This window comes from Capsicum annuum, chromosome 12 (genome assembly GCF_002878395.1).
Source record: "Capsicum annuum cultivar UCD-10X-F1 chromosome 12, UCD10Xv1.1, whole genome shotgun sequence".
Lineage (NCBI taxonomy): Eukaryota > Viridiplantae > Streptophyta > Magnoliopsida > Solanales > Solanaceae > Capsicum > Capsicum annuum.
In genome coordinates, this window is record NC_061122.1 from 60,243,841 (window position 1) to 60,262,719 (window position 18,879).

An 18,879-nucleotide genomic window follows, 5' to 3' on the forward strand; every position below is an offset into this window, starting at 1 on the left:
AGCCTTAGAATACTAACCACGAAGGAACTTATGATGGGCGTAAGTGGTACTTACGCCCTCTAAGTAGTCCCTTCGTAACTATCAAACAAAACTTCAGACTTCATCCATTCGTAACTATCAGATAAAACTTTAGACTTCGGGTTCTCAAACCCTTTTCTTCTGATACTTATGTGGCCATTTACGATGGTCGTAAGTGGGTCCATATGTAGGGTCTTCTGCACACTTTCACTCTTTTTCTTTCTTTAACTCCAGAACCAAGTTTCCTGCAAAATAAACACAAAAACACATCATATCTAACAAAACAGACCTAAGTACTTGCATGTTTTCAATTTTAAGCATTGAAAGTGTCATGAAATCATGGCACATTACACATACAGAGAAAAAGACATCAAAAATAAGGGCTCCACATCAACAACATACAAATAAAGCAGCAATCGTAAAATATCTTAAATTGAGAAAACATGTCGAGAGAACAAAATCATAAAAAAAAATTAAAATTTAAACATTAAATAACATTGTTACACCATTTATAAAGACAAAAACACAAATAGAATACCCAACATATTTTTAGACTATAAAAAAATAAACCAAATCATAAAAATAAAAACTTTTTATGTTAAAGTTTACTTTTACACCATTTACACAGACAAAATCGTGAAACCCACATGACAATGAACTCTATATATACAGATTATCTGGCCATCAATCAAATTAAGTACCTATTAGTTTGTAACCCTGAAATAGAGGACTAACTTTTACCTTCTTAAACGAGCATCAGAGATTTCTTTGTCTTCTTGAAATCGAAAGTAAAAGGTTGGAGAAGATGAGCAGATAAGTAGATGGATTGAGGGATTTTGAATTTTTAGGCTATTTGATCAATAATGTGGGGATATTAAATGGGTGTGGTTGAGTTATGTTAAATGAATCGGTACTTTTTAATGGGTTTTAAATATTTTGAAATTAATATTAATTTATTTTAATTAATGGCGTGGATCTCTAATAAGTGGTCACGTGGTAAAGTTGTTTTTAAAAACTAGCCGTTAAAAAGTAATGGCATGAATAAATTAGTTTTATAACGGCGATGACATGAATAACTGAACTTTTAACTAATAACATAAATGAGTCATTTCTTACGCTTCAACGACATATTTGAGTCTTTTTCTCAAATGACTTAATAGACCCTTGTACTATGTCTGTTTTGTAATGTGGACACTTCTACTTACATGTTTGTTATCTGGACCCTTGAACCCATTAAATATAATATTTTAAACCCTTTGACCATTGACCGAACTTATGTGGCATTAAAATAGTTGAGTAGGACTAAACGTGTGTAGCCACGCGCCTGAGATGAGAGTGAGGATCATTTTTTTTATCAATTTTACATTAAAATAATTTTAAAAAATTTAAAAAAAAAGTCCCCCCCACCCTGTCACCCCCTGCACCAGCCCCCATTACCCCATTCCTTTTCCCCCGTCCCCCACCCCCAACCCCTCTTCCCCACCTCCCCGTACTAGCCCATTTCCCCGTCCTTCCACCCTCTCCCCCATCCCCCTGTGAATTCTCTATTTTTGTTTGTCGTTAAATGTCATGTCCAACACACCAATATATAACCATTAATAGAAGGGACTTATTCTTGCAATTTTCAATCCCCCACCAACGATTGCAATTTCCAATCCCCCTTTTTCTTAAAAAGAAAAATTTATTCTTGCAATTTTCAATCTCCAAGGAAGAAAAGAACAACTCGGATGATTTTTCTTTTTGGACGACATACGAGAAACCTCACCACCGTCGCTGCAGCTGCCGATGACCATGGCGACGATTCAATTTTCATTCAAATTTAATTTTTTCAATTATATCATCTCCAAATCTCCCATGGAACATCAAAATTCGCTGAAAAAGTGATAAAATTCATCAAATTTGATCAATACCCAACTCCAATTGTTATCCCAAATTCAATTTTTGCCTAACAAAAAGGGTAGCACCTTTTCATTTGCTCTTGCTTGTAAGTTCAAGACTTCTAAATGGAAGAAATTTAGCAAGAAAATTTTTTTGGGAGTTCTTTGTTTGTAGAGAAAGAATGGGGGAATTGAGAGGGATAGAGGAGATGGAGAATGACGAGGGTCTGGTGAGGGTCTCCTTTTTTTTTCTTTTTTTTTTAAATTTATATTTTTGGCTTACTTTTGTAAATGAATTTTATTTTAAATTTTTTTAATTTATCATTTTATTTTTATCATTGATTAATAATTTTAAAAATTAATTAATGAAGATATTATAACGTGAAATTTAATGAAGCATTTAAAATGACGTGGAAGTGACGTGGAAGCTGACGTGGCAATAATTGTATTACACACACCGAAATAGAGTTTAAAATATTACTTTTTAGTGAGTTCAAGAATTCAGATGACAAACATATAAGTAGCAGCATTCACATTATAAAACGGACATAGTATAAAGGTATATCAAACCATTTTGCCTTTAAAATATTAGTACATGATTAGGAGACAAAAAAAAAATTGAAATTCCAAAGTGAGGACACCGAACAAGTCACCAAATTGTCTTGTTGCAAAAGTTATAAAAACGGTATCGTTTCGGTCGTCACCTTCCTCTCATGATTTCCGTTAACCCTTGTAACTGACATTCTCAGTAGAAAAAAATATTATGCCCACTTTTATTTAGTTGTTTTACTTTGCCATATTTTGAGTCAAGTTAGTGCTAATACAAAAATGCAAGTATCAAGGTTTCTCTTAAATTCAATCAAAAACCACTCTAAACAGACCCTAAATACATATGAAAGGTAAGCTGCATTTGTATAATCTATACTTAATTTAACACTGCTAAAATTTTATGGGTTTTGCTTACTTGATTTTTTGTGGTTTTGGTCTTTTGTGGGTAATTTTTGTTTGGTCTATTGAGAACAGCCTCTCTACCTTAAGGTAGGGGTGCAGTGTGCATACACTCTACCCTCTCCAGGCCGTATTTTGTGGGGCGTATGTTAGGGTTGTTGTTGGTTTAGTTATTCTTTATTTAAATCCAAGCTATGTAGTAAATTTAAATATGCTTTTTGTCAAGTGTTGTAACTACAAATATTCTTTTGTAGTCTATTAGTATGTTACTAATCTACTTAAGATTTTGAAAATAGCTTGGACGTAGTGGATGAAAATTTTGTGAGAAGATTTTTCCCCTGACGTTGTAGTTAGTTGCTATGTTTTTTTCACTGTTTCCTTCTTCTTTGTACTTGGATTTGCTGCACTTGAGCCGAGGGTCTTTCAGAAACAACCAATCTACCTCCACAAGGTAGTGGTAAGGTCTGGGTACTCTCTACCCTCCCTAGACCCCACTTAGTCGGATTTCAGTGGGGATGTTGTCCCTTGATGAACCTCAAACTTTTGAAGGGGGTTTGAAGGAAGATGAACCCTCCCTATGTTTGGTTGTTGGAAGGGGAGAGGAAGGAAGAGGAGTAGAAAATGAAGTGATCTACTTCTCTTAGTGAGAAGCATTAGCAATTTATTTTCTGTTGCTAGTGCAGTCGGAGAAAGTAATGTTGGTATATTTTCTCCTATATTGGACGGATCAGAAATGTTGACATGAAAATTCTCTAGTTTCACATTGTTAGCAAAGGCTAGAAATGATGGCCTCTTTCATTTTTATTCTTACGGCTAGTCCTCCAACCCCTACTATTTTCACTATGACAAAGCATAGTGTTATTAGAGAACAAAATGTTTGTGAAAGCTCTGATTATGATATTAAGGATGCTTGATTGAAAAGTAGGAGAAACAAATTTTGATGAAACATGGGTTCTAGTGTTCTATTTCATTTAATATGTTTGGCGTGGAGCTAGTTATATCTGTCGCCCTAAACTTGAACTCTGGAAATAATAATGTTGGGGAGTAACCCTGGGTAGATGATACTAACTATAAACCAAAATTTGGAATATTTAGGTAAAAATTCTAATTGTTTGACTGTTAGAAACGCGCGAAGCGTAAGTGCCATTATCGTCAAAGTTGATTTTATGTCTGATTTCAGATATAACATGGCTTACTAAAGTTTCTTTGATAAACATTGATTAAGGAACTTGTAGATTTAAAACTGGTCTCACCTAATGCATTATTTCTGATGTCTTGGGTTCATGAGTTTCAATTGGGAGCAGGGAAGGCTGTCTTGCTAAGTTGGGGGAAATTCAGTTTTTTGGTTGCTATAAGGAAAAGGGGAGAGGATTATTTCAATCTTCAGAAGCTTGATGTGGAAAAAGCCTTAAAGTAAATCTCCGTCAGATTCAGCTATTGTAAGATTTTGTCTCATCCAAGGTTGCAGTTATACTTGTCCACAGTTTTAGTTGGTCTAGAGAGCATCAGCTTCATGTGACTATAAAGAATTGAAATGAGGATGATACTATCACTGTTGTGAGCTTGGTGTGTTAAAAGTAGGGGAGTGTGTATGGAGCTTTTTGATTCTATTTTCTGTAGAGAATGTCTATTTTAAATGCATAAAATGTATCTATGAGGAGAGAGTTACATAATGCATTACCATGTGAGTGATCAGATGGAATTAAGACTTTTTTTTTTTTGAAATTTACTTGCAATTATCCTGGCAAAGAATCTGAAATTCGCAAGAAAGGAGGAATCCTATATAGACATTCACTTCAAAAATAATTGGAACAGGTCGTTTCAAGTTTTATTCCTAAGCAAAGGTATGATGTATTGATGATGCAAAATCACGCCCTGTAAGTTCGCTGATGCTTTCCATGATACTGCCTTCCTCCCTCAAAAAGAAATGGGGTGATAAAGAGAGAGGAGAAACGACTCAAAGTAGAACAGGAAGGATAAATATAAACCATTTATTTTCTAATTATGGATTGGACTGCAATTTTTCTGATTACTTGTTTCTTGTGTAGGTTTATCCCTCCTAAGCACTTCCATTCAGCCAGCTGCCTGAGATCGGGTAGAAAGACTAATGATCCGCCTTTACTAACTGGACCATCCCCAACACCAAAATCTTGGAAACCTTATATATTAGTATTGCATTTGAACTCCATTTTCCTTTTGAAGTTTTTCTGACTGTTGTTGCATGCGCTCTGCGCCGTTGTCTATGGCTTCTTTATGTCAGTTGTCTTTCTCTTATTTCTACTTTGCAGCCTGGAGCTATTTTGGGAGGATTCAGTGGACTAGTCCTTTTTCTTCATTATAATGATGAAAGGAGAGCAATTCCAAAAGGTGTGGCTCTGGATTTCTTTTAATCAAAGCTTTATCATCTAAACTCGAACTTGGAACTACTTTATGTTCCTTTCAATCCAAATACACCTCAATCCCTTATGTACCCTTAAATGCTGGAATCAACTCTTTAGATGGAAATGAAAAAAAAGGGAAGAAACAAATTAAGGATGCAAGTGCGTAGTGAATTAAAAGGTGGTATGATCCTCTTTCATAATGTGACATTCCATGAAAGAAATGAAAAATGGATTAGTTCATATGTTGTACTGCTTCTGTGCCTGAAAAGATGTACTGCCAGTGCTTGAAACTATCATAGCTCCTTACTGAAAGTGCTTTATTTTAATAATAGAGCACAAGAACTAGATCCTCTTTTGATTGCTAAACTTCTAATCTACCAGAAGTCCAGAACTACAGGCCAAAATTATTTCCTTCCCAGAGTTATCATTGAGCCAAAAAGCAGTATACTGGGCTTGTTGATAGACTTCTCATGGCAATCTCGGTATCATTACTAGTTTAAATAGAATAGTTCATTGGACCATTTACTCTCTTTTTATTTTTCCTTTTCAGATAGTATTGGTATATTTGTCCTCTTAAATTGTGCTCTTTATGGAGTACCATATGCATATACTTTCTGATTAGTTTTGTAGTGTCATAAATATTAATGATTGGTATACAATATAAAGCTTTCATGTCCTTCAGGTCAAGGGGAGAAATTTGAAAGAAGTGCAATCCAAGGGCCAATCATTGGCGGTCCCTTCAGCTTATTTGATACAGAAGGCCATTTCGTTACTGAGCGCAACTTGCTGGGAAACTGGGTTCTTCTCTACTTTGGTTATACTTCATCTCCTGATGTTGGTCCGGCAGAAGTCCAAAAGATGGCTAAAACAATGGATATTCTAGGTTCAACTCGGGTTCTTTTAATTGATATGATATTTTCTTATTTACCGACTTATGTTACTGATGTTGTTATTTCCTTTTTGCTTTGTGGCCCTTTCTTCTTAACGTAAACAAGGTTCAAAACAGGATCATCATAAGATTCTCCCAGTATTTGTCACAATTGATCCTCAACGTGATACCCCTTCACAACTTCGAGCTTATCTTAAAGGTCTGGGTCTAGCTTTTCTGATCTCTTTCTCTCTCTAGGTTCTGGGAGGGATGTTTCCTGAAAGAATTGTGGAAAGAGACCTCACCTGGGGGCATGGGCTTGAAGAGAAACTGCGTTCAATCCTATAGTTGTCTCCTTTTAATGATGTTTATTTCCTACACTTTAGATTTGTTAATTTTATTTGCATGAAATGCAGAGTTTGACCCGAGAATAATGGGATTAAGTGGACCAGTTGCTGCTGTTAGACAGATGACACAGGAATATCGAGTTTACTTTAAGAAGATTGATGAAGAAGGTGATGATTATCTGGTAGAATCTTCTCACAACATGTAAGCCTCAAGTCCTATATTTTTGTCAAATAAGCAGCACTGTCTTTACAACCGTGGAAGAATAAACTCAAGCGTTTCTTTTACCTGCGCCAGAGCAGTTTGACAGAGTCAGATATGGCTATTGATGTAATAGGTATTTGGTGAATCCAAAAATGCAAGTAGTTAGATGCTTTGGCGTGGAATACAGTGGGGAGGAACTGGCCGATGCAATAGTTAAGGAGCTAAAGAAAGCTGAGACATAACAATACTTGGGGTAGATTTGGCAAAGTAAGTGCATCATATTAGGTTAGGTTAGAATATTACCCTTACATCTCTTCATCAGCATATTTTATTTAATGGTTTCTAAGGATCATAGTTCATTATGTGTTCTAAATGTACAACTTCCTAACAGAAAATAAATATACGTGCCAGTAATCTTGTTTTTCTTCCATTTTCATGTCCAGTTCTCCAATTATTTGTTAAATGTTGTCTCATAATCCTCTTGGCCAATCCATGGCTATCTGCAGCAGGTACCCAGTGGAATAGTCAAGGTGCATGAAAGCTGGCATAGAAACCACCATCATAAAGAAAAGAAATTTCACTTATCTGCATAAAACCCTAAAAATATTATATTATGAAATTTGAAGACAGTTAAATAGTGACAGCAATCCTACTAAACTTTTGTCAATAATGAACACACAGAAACAATTGGAAAAGATTGTAGATTCTGAGCCTATTTGGATTGGCTTATCTTAAGCTAAGTTGCTCGGACTCTCCAAAAATGTTGCCGCACCCATGTCGGATCCTTCAAAATGACACTAGTGCACTCCTCGACATTCTTGAGGAGTCCGAGCAACATAGATCTTAAGTGCTTTTATGCAAAAATAGCCTTTAAGTACTTTTGTAATGCAAAAGTGATTTCAAGCACTTACTTTTAAGCTAAAAAGACAAAAATAAGCCGATAGTCATAAGTTAGAATTTCTAACATATGACTTTTGGCTTATAAGCCCATCCATACAGGTTCTCTATCGAAAGTTGTTCCTGCCAAGAAAAACGTTCAACACCAATAAATTCATGAGAGGTTATTTCTAAAGTGGCTCCACTAAGTCACCTATTAGTTATAGAACTACTTCTACTATTATAAATCCCATATGAGAGACATAGGAAATGGCCTTTTATTTAGAATTCATTCCTCTTCCGATAATGATGCTGTCAAAGTCTTTGTTGTCTTGTTTTAATCCGAAGTCTATTTTACGTTTTACTGTAAAGAAATTAGGGGAAAAGGTTGATAAATATGCTTTAGTTCTATTTTATATTTTTAACTACACATGAAAAATGTCACCAAAATGGTTTATTGTCTCAATTTTGATGGCTGCAGAAAATCTAGCATTACTGAATCAAACTGCTATAGGAGATACCTTTTAGTATGTAGAACACGTTTTTTCTTTCAGTTTTTTGGCATATATAGGGGAAAGGACAGTCCACCTCCAACCTTGACATTGGGGAGTCTTTGTTGTCACCAAAAGAGCAAGTAAGGAAAGAAGTCAAGAACAACTCTTGACTCCTAAGTTGGGTGGCGTCTGGCCTTGGGGTTTTAGCATATCCAATGGAAAGAAAAGAAAAAGAGTTAGCAGCAGAATGAATATCAGCTGCAGATTGATTAAGAGTTTGATGCAGAATTACTTAATACAAAAAGCCTTCGCCCGCCTATTCTATTCAACGGGGCTATTAGAGAAGCTGCTTCGTTCCTTGACTTCTTTTCTCAGTCAAGCTTCCTTGTTCCTTAGTGTAGTCTCGGTTCATAGTTTAAGACTATATTAAAGTATTTCTTTTTTCTGAGATAAAGTACTAAAATATTGGAAATGAGCCAGATACTTTCTCATAGAACATTGTATATTGGCTTTTTTTTTTTGTCCTTTTTGTTTTCTCCATCTTAAACTTTTTTCACCTTGTATCACTCATCTTTAGAGATTTTGAATAACTAGTCAAATTTTAGGGGTCGTTTGGTTTAGGGTCTTGTCATGCAAAGATTGTAACTCAGATTATTTCTTGCTAGATTTGTAGTTGATATATTACAAATCAGTAATGTATAAATCAAAGTTATTTTTGCTATTATATATGAGGGTTAGTTTTGTCATGTTAGTTGTTTTAATCCATGTGTTACTAATACCTGCATTCTTATTTCACATTCTGTCCTGCATACATTAATACGTAGATAGCCGTGTAACTTATGCATGTATTAATTATGAGAAAAGAAAACAAGTAATCAAACATTGTATTTGTTATGTGGGGTTTTATGTGGAGATTAGATCTTTTTATGAATCCAATTACACTACCCCTTAGTGTATGAGCAGTATGAGGTACAGTGCTCTCGTGTATAAAAATAGCTTGCGACTTATAGCCAGAGAACATTGCCAGGTTGATTTGCGCTAGCTTATAAGCGGACACATTCCCATTTGCAGTATGAGGTACAGTGCTCCATTGTATAAAAATAACTTGCGACTTATAGCCAGAGAACATTGCCAGGTTGATTTGCGCTAGCTTATAAGCTGACACATTCCCATTTATTTCTATTTGGAGCTGCTATGCTCAAATACTCAATAAATGGATGTTACTTATGTCTAGGAGAGTATGTCCCGAAATATTCCTTATTATGAGGATTCATGGCAAATTGACTACATTATCTGTGAGCCTATGGTAACTCTCCTCTTTTATCCATGTTCGAGACCAATAATGTAAGTTCTCAGAGAATGCAAAGCTTTCACGGCCGAACTGGTCGATTATGTTTTTTAATTTATTTAATGATCAAATTATTTTATGTTTCTTTATTCAATGGTTGAATGATTTCTGTTTTCTTTTTTAATTTAATGATCGAATGAGTTATGCCATTAATTTGGAGATACTACTCCATCTCCTAATACCTGCTTCTTTGTGATATTTCTGTTTGGACCGTGAATATGTCAAATTGTTCTTTTTGGTGGAGTATAACTAATCTTTTTATTTTTTTGGGGATAATCGTGGTGTCCGGGCTAGCTTGCGCGCACCTTAACTAAATCCACGGGATACTTGCCACCTCCTACTAACAACAGATATCAGGTAATTCTGTCCACCAAAGCTAAAACAGATGGGAAGAAATCACCTAGTGTTTATCTTTGTTGGGAATTGAGCCTGAGACCTCATGATGAAATTTTATTGTGTATTGTACAGTGTGGCATGTTATTTGACGTGAAGTGATTTTGGGGTGTGTGTGTTTGATGTACCAAGGGGTCATTACAAACTTGCTTACTATTGTGAGTGGTCCAAGGTTATATTCTCACATTTGACATCTATATGTCCCTTAATAGTTGCATCTTTGTGAAACCTTTCTACACTATTACATTTGACATTTACATGCCCCTTAATAGGTGGAGCCAGCCGTTCAATTTTTGCATATTGTCGTGGAGATGTAAGGACCTTTGCAGCAGCTGAGTTCGTTGAGGTGGGCTAGTCATCTCTCAACAATTTAGTAGTTAGGAGAAAGTTTTCAACAGAAATTTCTCTCAACAATTTAGTAGTCAGGAAAAAGTTTTCAACAGAAATTTCTCTGATGCTAAGATGGTCAGAGGCTGGAAAGAAACTAGCAATATCTTCATATCATGCAAATTGGTTCTGATACTTTTTGCTACATCTCTTACTCTTCTGGGCTTTAATGAATTTGGACCTGGTCGACGGGTAATGCAAAGTAGGTGGTTGTTTGGTTGCCTAGCAAAAGCTTTCTTTGGAGACATGTAATTTTGATTCTCCCCTAAATTTCTTGTATTTTTAGCATCAAAAAAATTATATTTTTCTAATATATATTTTTTTTAGTTTTTAGTTTTTATCAGTAGGTTTTATTTGAAAATTGTGAAAAAGATTTTCTTTAAAAATAGAGTTGCATTTTAGGATATATTTTATTTTTATTTTTACTTTAATAGTAAAAATATTTTTAAAAATATGTTTTCTTTTAGCTTAAGATTTTAATAAAAAAAGTTACAATTTTAATTTTTTCTTAATTATATTTTATTTTAGGTTAGTTATAAATTTTTCTTATATTATTTTAAGTATAAAAATTAATTAGTTAATGTTTTGTTTATTTATTTATTTGAACTTTTATTATTATTTATTTTATATATAGTTTAAATTAGGTTTGTTGTTGTTGTTATATATTTTAAATTAAAAAAAAAAAAGGAAAAAAAATCTTATCCTAGTAAAATCACCCTTTTCCACATCCCCTCAATCTCTACCACAATCCCTTTTTTCGGAAAACTCCCTCAACTTCACACTAAACATTATATACACACGGACACAAACATAAAGGAGAAAAGAGAGAACGTTTTGAAGAAAAAAAAGAGAGAGAGACTTCTGGAAAATAAACACGGATAGATTAATTATCTAATAATTCAAGATATCCGTATTTTGAATTTAGACTGATTTGTCTTCTCAGAAAAAAAAAAAAAAGGTTTATTATACATATATATATTTGTTTTTCTTAAAAAAGTAACTCTTATGAGGTCTTAAACTGCACATTTTGTTATGCATAGTTTCAATTTTTCTATTCAAACATTAGTTTAGAGTTACTGTGTAAGTAAAAAAAGGGAAAATTTCAGAAATAGCAACTATAAAGTCTTAATTGTAACTTTTATAGCAATCGTTTCATAATTATGAAAAATAGCAAATTGTATTTTGTATTTTGTATTTAAGTAAACTGTTGTTGTACAAATACATATACTGCAAGATTTACTGTTCTTGTTTTACTCAAATTAGTTGAGTTAAATAAAGAATAATTACCCCATCTAATTAAATTTCCATAAATTACTCTTATTTAAATTAGTAGATTTTTGTTTCAGATCAAATTCAAATATGAAGATTATTATTTTCATGATTTTCAAAATTTCAAAATATCATTATCTTATATCTCTAACTATTTTTTCTTGTTAGTTTTTTCATTTTTTTTAATCTTTTTTCTATTTTAATTTCTTTTTCTTTTTCATTTTTTTCTTTCCACTTTATTTTTTCTCTTTTATTTCTCTTTTTCCTTTTTTATTTATTATTTTCTTTTTTTTCCTTTTCTCATTTTTTTTCGTTTTCATCTTTTTTTTTTTAATTTTTTTTTTGCTTTTATTTTTACACTTCTATTTCTAGTTTCTATTTCTCTTTCTTCTTCTTTTTTTCCCTTTTCAATTTCTTTTTTTTTGAATTTTTATTTTTCATTTTTTTTTTTCAATTTTTTACTCTTCTATCTCTATCTTTTATTTTTAAAAGACAAATATCTATATCATATATACATATTAAAAAAAAATACAAAATAAATAGACATACAGATCTGCATATGTATTTACGGTAAAAAAACATACATATATATTTGCATATATATTTACAGAAATACATATCTGATTCACATGTATATATAAACATATAGGATACAAAATCTTTATAACAAAAATGATAATTATATACATATAAATATAAGTAATAAAAAAAATGCATAATACATATCTTAAACAGTAAAAGAAAACAAATAAGTGCATATGTTATCCTCTAAAATGACATAGTATGTACAGTTCAAAGACAAATTCAACACACATAGTATGTACAGTTCAAAGACAAATTCAACACCGTATAAAATACATATAGCTCTGCACATGTATTTACAGAATACATACCTGATCCATATGTATATTCTTATTTTAAATGAGTCACGTTTGTATTTCGCTAATACATATAAAGATAGTATAGTTATGTTTGTTACTGTTTAATATGAATATGATATGTATTTCGTAAATACATATATATGTTTTGTACTGTAAATACATATCTAGATTTGTATGGCTATTATTTTGTATGTTTTTTGAATATTTGTATGTGATATACATATTTGTCTTTTTAAAATAAAAGTTAGAGATAGAAGAGTAAAAAAATAAAAAAATATAAAAAGAAAAAAATGAAAAAAAAGAGAAGTGAAAAAGAAAACAAAGGAAGAAAGAGAAATAGAAGTGTAAAAATAAACGAAAAAAAGAAACAAAATAAAATAGAAAAAAGAAGAAGAAAACGAAAATAGAAAAAGAAAAAAAGATATGAGAAAGAAAACGAAAAAAGGAAAAAAAAAGAAAATAAAACGAAGAGAGAAATAAAGTGGAAAAAAAAATGAAAAAGAAAAAGAAATCAAAATAAAAAAAATAAAATGATTAAAAAATAAGATGAAAAAAAACTAAGATGAAAAAAAAAGGTAGAGATATAAGAGAGTGAAAGACAGTAATGATGTTTTATTTTGAAATCTTGAAGATCATGGAGATAATTATCTTCAAATATGAAGAAGGAGAAAAAAAAATAAAAAATAAAAAAAATGAAAAATGAAAAAAAAAAGCGCGAAATAGAAGAGAGAAAATAAAGTGAAAATAAAATAAAATAAAAAAGTAAAATGATAAAAAAAATAAGATGAAAAAAAATGGGGTAAAAGATATGACTATATTTGGAGTAGGTAAATAGTGGAGTGAAAATAGAAAAATGTAAAGTAGTGAGAGTAAAACATGCACTTGGCTAGCTAATGAGTAAAATAATGTTACTCTTGCTATAAACTGTAATTTTACAAAAGTGTTGCTATTTATTGTAATTATAATCTTAAGTATGCTACTTTCTGTAATTTTTCCAAAAAAGAAAAAATGAGATCTTTGTGTGCTTTATTAACGACTTTGGACCTGAACAAAAAAAAAAGTTAGATAAAATTGTCTCTAGTTATAAGAGACGAATAAACCCCTTTTAATGCTAAAATAGCTTTAGACACGCTTAATATATTAGTTTCAATTAAGAATGTAACGTACGCATTTTTCTAAGACGTTTAAAATAATTTGAGGATGTAATAATGCACTTCAATAAATATCATTATAAAATTAACTTATATCAGCTTAATTCAAGAATAACAGACAAGTTTTAGTATAAAAATGAGCGACTTAAGGCTTTCAAACACAATTTATCAAAACAGTTTAAGCTAAGTATAAGTAGATAAAGCAACCGTGCTAGACCCACGGGACTCGAGAGGTGCCTCATACCTTTTCCTCGGTCAACAGAATTTCTTACCCGATCTTCTATTTTTGCAGACCAATAAAGAGTCATTTTCTTTTGATTAGGGATTCAATAAGGTGACTTGGAACACCATAACTCAATTCCAAGTGGCAAATGATAAAAATAATCTATATTCAATATCGTCACTTTAATTGAAAAAACTCTTTGACCTTCGCCGAAAAAAGGGTATGACATCTTTGGCCACTTTGCTAGGGAATAACCAGAATTCGAGCTTTTATATTGACTTGTTTAGCTTTGTGTATTTTGAGATATTGTATTTGTTGGCCTAAATGTGTTATTTGTCTAATTGTCTACCACTTTGATATTATTTGAACTGCAATATAAATTGTTTTCTCTCGCGCACCGATCTGAGTCTTCTGAGATACTTTATATTTGGAGATGTGGTATACGTTCCCGAACCTTGAGATACCAAAGATGCGGTAATACTCCTGGAAAGGATTCTATAGTCACACATGATTTAGGATGGAAAGGACCAATGATAAGGTCGGAAAGCATTGCTACCGGTAAGCTGTCCTTGTCCGACTCGAGTTGTTCGCTCGTTTTACAACTAGTCTAGACACCTATCTCCATCAGGTTAAATTTAGTAGAACTGAAACTCAGACAGGGTTATCTCTATTAGGTTCCACTTTATCTACATCACATGCATTTTTGACTTAGTGGGGCTCGCAATAGGAGCCGAATCTATCTAGGACAGGTATCCCTCTTTATATGACCAACATGTGCATTCTATGTGCTCTTTAACATTTATTTTGAAGGCTCGTTTGATTGTTGACCGGCTTTAGGCAGTGCAGTAAAACAGAAGAGAGTATTCTTTTCTCCAACTTTTATTACAATTTCTTTAATAAAATTAAAATTTTTGAAAATAAAAAAATAAGTTTTATGGTCTTCATGAACTACGCAAACCTGATTCTTATCTTGATGAGATATGTAGGCAACCCTTATCGGGTTCGGTGATATTCTTAATAAATAATTTTGAAAATGTTGAACCCTAACATATTTATTATCTCAAAAGTCAAAATAGTATTAAGCTCGTCGATTTGTGGTTAAGCTGGCATCTCATCCATATAATACCAGGTCCAAAGAAAAAAGAAAGATGACCCGCAAAGAGGGTATAGTGTTTGACAACGAAGAAAATCAAAGTCATTTAATTTCGCAGGAATTTGCATCAATCGAGGAGAATAGGTTATTGAAACAACAGATAACGGAAATGTATCAAGCTTGGATGAATGGGCAAGTTCCGCCTTCCTTAATCCCTAGACTTTCGAATATAAATCATCTAAGTTCCACTCAAGCCAAAACTGCCGATCCACTTTGCTCACCTGGATTCGACCCATATACTAATGTGTCTAGCGTTGCTGGCACCTCTACCATACATCCTCGAAATCCATCTCTCACAAACAACTCATTTTTTATTCTTATAGTACCATCTAATACAGGCCCTCAATCAATGATATCGAAGCCTGCTAGTGAGCCAAATCATGATCAGTCTATCCTCCTGAATTGACTCTCAAACCCCCAAATTCATATTATCCTGCTCATCGACAAAATTCCCCAATCGTGATTGAAAAGACTGTTAAGAATGGGGAACAAGAAAAGATGGCCAAGAAAGTGAGAAGTCTGGAGCAAAATATGAGAAATATGCAAGGACTGGGAGGGTAGAAGAGCATTTCATACAAACATTTATAAATGTTTTTGGGTGTCTATTTGCCTCTAGGGTTTAAATGTCCTAAGTTTAACAAGTACGAGGGGCACGACGATCCTTTGGCTCATTTAAAAAGGTTTTCCAATCAACTAAGAGGAGCAAGGGGAAAAGAGGAACTGTTGATGGCTTACTTTGGTGAGAGTCTAACCGGGATATCTTCAGAGTGGTTCATTGATCAAGATATCTCTCGTTGGAATGTTTGGGATGACATGGCTTGAGATTTTGTCAAGCAAATTCAGTATAATATTGATTTTGTGTTTGATCATACCACACTAGCCAACATTAGAAAAAAGACCACCGAAAGTTTTTGAGAATATGCTATTAGATAGAGGGAGCAAGCTGCTAGAGTTAAGCCATCAAATAGAGGAGTGTGAAATGATTGATATTTTTCTCTAGGCACAGGAACGTGACTACTTCCATCATTTGCTTTCTACTATTGGAAATACATTTAAGATCGGAGAGATGATATAAAATGAAATTAAGTCCGAAAATATCATAAGTCAAGCTTCTTTGAAAGTAACAACGTGAGCAATTCAAAATGACTCTAGAAGTTTTGCAAAAAAGAAAAGAAAGAACGATATGGTTACTGTTGGACTGCGACAAAGTTCAAGAGGTCCACATCACCAATACGCGCAATCTCACGCCCAAAGTTATATCCAAGACTCATATGACCATCCATGATACTATGTTCCTCTCCAAAATCTATAATATTTCAGTCCATCTACTCAGTATCCTATTTATAATGCACAGCCATATGTCCAACCTCTTTTTTACCCACAATGGCATGCATCAACCCCTTAAAATCATTCTCCACCTCCACAAACATACAAAATCTCCTCTATAGTCAATTTTTGATTCAAGTCAAACAATGAAAAGAGACAAAAATTGAGATAGTTTCACACCAACTGGGGAATCATGTAACAGTTTGTTTCAGAAATTAAAATAGTTGGGCATGATCACTCCTCTCCTTGGGTACACTTCCGATCCACATTCAATAAATTTTGATTCTAATGTACGATGTGCATATCATTCTGATGTTTAGGGTCACAGTACTGAAGATTGTCATTCTTTGAAAAGAGAAAGAGAAAAGATGATTCAAGATAAATCAATTATGGTGCAGGACATTGACAGTGGTGAAAGCTCTAGTCACGTTGATGTGCAAACTGACTAAGATGCCAAACTCAACAATTGAGAAGTCACTCCTTCCCTTAACAGGAAGGATTTGTGGTAGTTTATTTTATTTTTATTTCTGTTATCCGAATTATTTCAGGATTGTAGTTCGGAGTCTATCTTATCTTGTTTCTTTGTCATTTTTGTGAAACTCTATCATCTTTTCTTTCAACAAAATGTAGTATCCCTTTTTTACTTTTTATTTTAAATATATATTATTTATTTATTTTCTTTACACATTACATTTTATGTCGGTTTTAGTGATATGATATGCATGCTGAATTTTTTAGCCAGATTTTAAATCCAATCTAATCATGAAATATTGAATCAAGAAATTAAAATTGAAAAAAAATATGTAAGGAAATAAGTAAAGTGTTAGGGATGTTTGGTGACCGAGTTAAAGCCTCACTTGAATGAATTAAGGCAATCACTTTGTGAATCAAAGAATGACTTGATCATCAATTAAAGGGTACAATTTACATATGAAATCAATTAGAAGATATATAGTATCCACTGTCAAGAGAAGCAAAAGGAAGTTAGCTTCAAAAGGCATGAGTTATCCATGTAAGTAAAGTACAACACAAGTGGACCTAAATATTTCATAAGCATAAAAGAAGTGGCACATGTGCATATGCTTAGTTAAGGTCTATATTGAAAAAGATGTGTATGTCATGTTTCACTCTTAGACTGCATGTAATGGACTTGTATTTTTAATGATTGATATGACTAAGGTATTTCATTATACCATCCAAATGTTGTGTCACCCTTTATTTTCCCTTTTGAGTTTTAGTTTTATTTTCTTCCGTGCCCTCTTTTAGAATCAAAATAGAGCCTGAAAAAGTCAAAGAGAAAAGAAAGAACAAGAAAAGTGTCAAAAAATAGAAATAGAGTCAAAAAGAAATCTCAAAAAAAGAGAAAAGTCAAAAAAAAGTCAAAGTTAGAGTCAGAAAAAAATCAAGCAAAAAAAACACAAGATATCTGAACTACGTTTAACCTAGTTCTTGCTATGAAAAGATACGTAGGCAACCCTACTCTGGGGTTCGGTCCAACCAAGTAAAAATTCAAGTTACCCAGTATGAAAAAAAAACTGGGGCAAAAATTATTTTCTTTATGAGTCGAGTTCAAAAGTTGTACGTCTCACCCTATGTTATGTTTATTTTGAGCCTCATGCCGCCCTTTCTTTCTAACCTATCCAAAAATCAAGTTACAACCAAAAAAAGAACTTCAGATCAACTTTAAAAATGTCAAGGCCAAGCATGTTATAGGTATATGATGTTTCATCTTTTGGGCACCACTTTCCTTCATCAGCATAAAAATGTGAGAAAAATAAAAATAAGAGTTTTATTGGTGCAAACCTTTCTGGGCATAAGAAATATGCAGGATGTATGAAAGACTCACATAGCCCAAAGAAAATCATCATAATCATGAGAGGATGAAATAAGTACAATAACACATGTGAGTCATCATATAATTTGTCAATCACTTTCAGTTCATTAAGAATATCAATTCTCATAATGTAAATATCATTTAAATCTTTCGAAAGAATAACTTTCACAATTCCACTTTCAAATCACTTCACCATTCACCATAGACATAAGGAAACACACACACACTGGGAGATCCTATAACCAACATAAACCATGTGAGCTACATGGAGTCCAACTTACAACCCACGTTGGGGAGAGTCGTCCTATCCTTGCCATTGGAGTAGGACTATCGATATCAAATCAACACAAACTAGTGATCACTATATAAATCAGCCCCAGGCTCACTCCTACGGGGGCACGTAGTTCTAGGGAAGTAAGGTCTCTTTATACCTTCCACTCGGTGCTAAAGATTTCTCCTGAACTTAGCTTAAATCATTTCAAAGACAATCCACAACAAAATAATTTCAGTAATATATAAATATACATCGGAAACCATCATGCTTCCCATCTATCAAAATCAACCACGTTGTGGATTTCTTTCACACTCGAGTTCAAAACAACTCCATTAAGATCAAAAGGTCAAATCGTTCAAAATATCGCAAATATTCAACATCAGCGTGCTTATAACAAACACTTTCTCAAAAAACACAATTTCCAATGGGGATTCACGACCCAAATATCAAAATCATGATAAATATCATTCAAGATTCATGCTTTATATCTCCACACATGTAAATTCATCTTTCAAAATCATAAATATCAAGATTTCATAATAATCATCATAAGATATGGGTTCATGCTTCAAATTCATAAAAATCAAATAAAAATCATGCCTTTGTAAAGAAAATTACTTTTGAGCACA

General features: G+C 32.9%; 1 protein-coding gene across 12 annotated transcripts; it reads left to right on the forward strand.

Annotated features, from left to right (window-relative positions):
- The first annotated feature begins 2,589 nt into the window (after nucleotides 1-2,589).
- Nucleotides 2,590-10,480, forward strand: LOC107853983 (protein SCO1 homolog 2, mitochondrial). Of its 12 annotated transcripts, none has more exons than XR_001669906.2 (10): nucleotides 2,590-2,794; nucleotides 4,892-5,012; nucleotides 5,132-5,210; nucleotides 5,907-6,107; nucleotides 6,220-6,312; nucleotides 6,509-6,641; nucleotides 6,740-6,908; nucleotides 9,654-9,716; nucleotides 9,828-9,924; nucleotides 10,025-10,184. XR_001669906.2 is itself a non-coding variant. In XM_047401798.1 (9 exons), the coding sequence occupies exons 3-8, from the start codon at nucleotides 4,848-4,850 to the stop codon at nucleotides 6,881-6,883; spliced, it is 780 nt and encodes a 259-aa protein (XP_047257754.1). In that variant the 5' UTR covers nucleotides 2,652-2,794; nucleotides 4,148-4,282; nucleotides 4,659-4,847; the 3' UTR covers nucleotides 6,884-6,908; nucleotides 10,025-10,370. The 12 variants fall into 12 exon arrangements, 6 of the variants coding, with proteins under 6 accessions (XP_016554454.2, XP_047257755.1, XP_016554452.2 ...); XR_001669905.2 differs by having other exon boundaries at nucleotides 2,593-2,794; nucleotides 6,775-6,908; nucleotides 9,828-9,910; nucleotides 10,025-10,391; XR_001669904.2 differs by having other exon boundaries at nucleotides 2,593-2,794; nucleotides 6,775-6,931.
- Nucleotides 10,481-18,879: the final 8,399 nt, after the last annotated feature.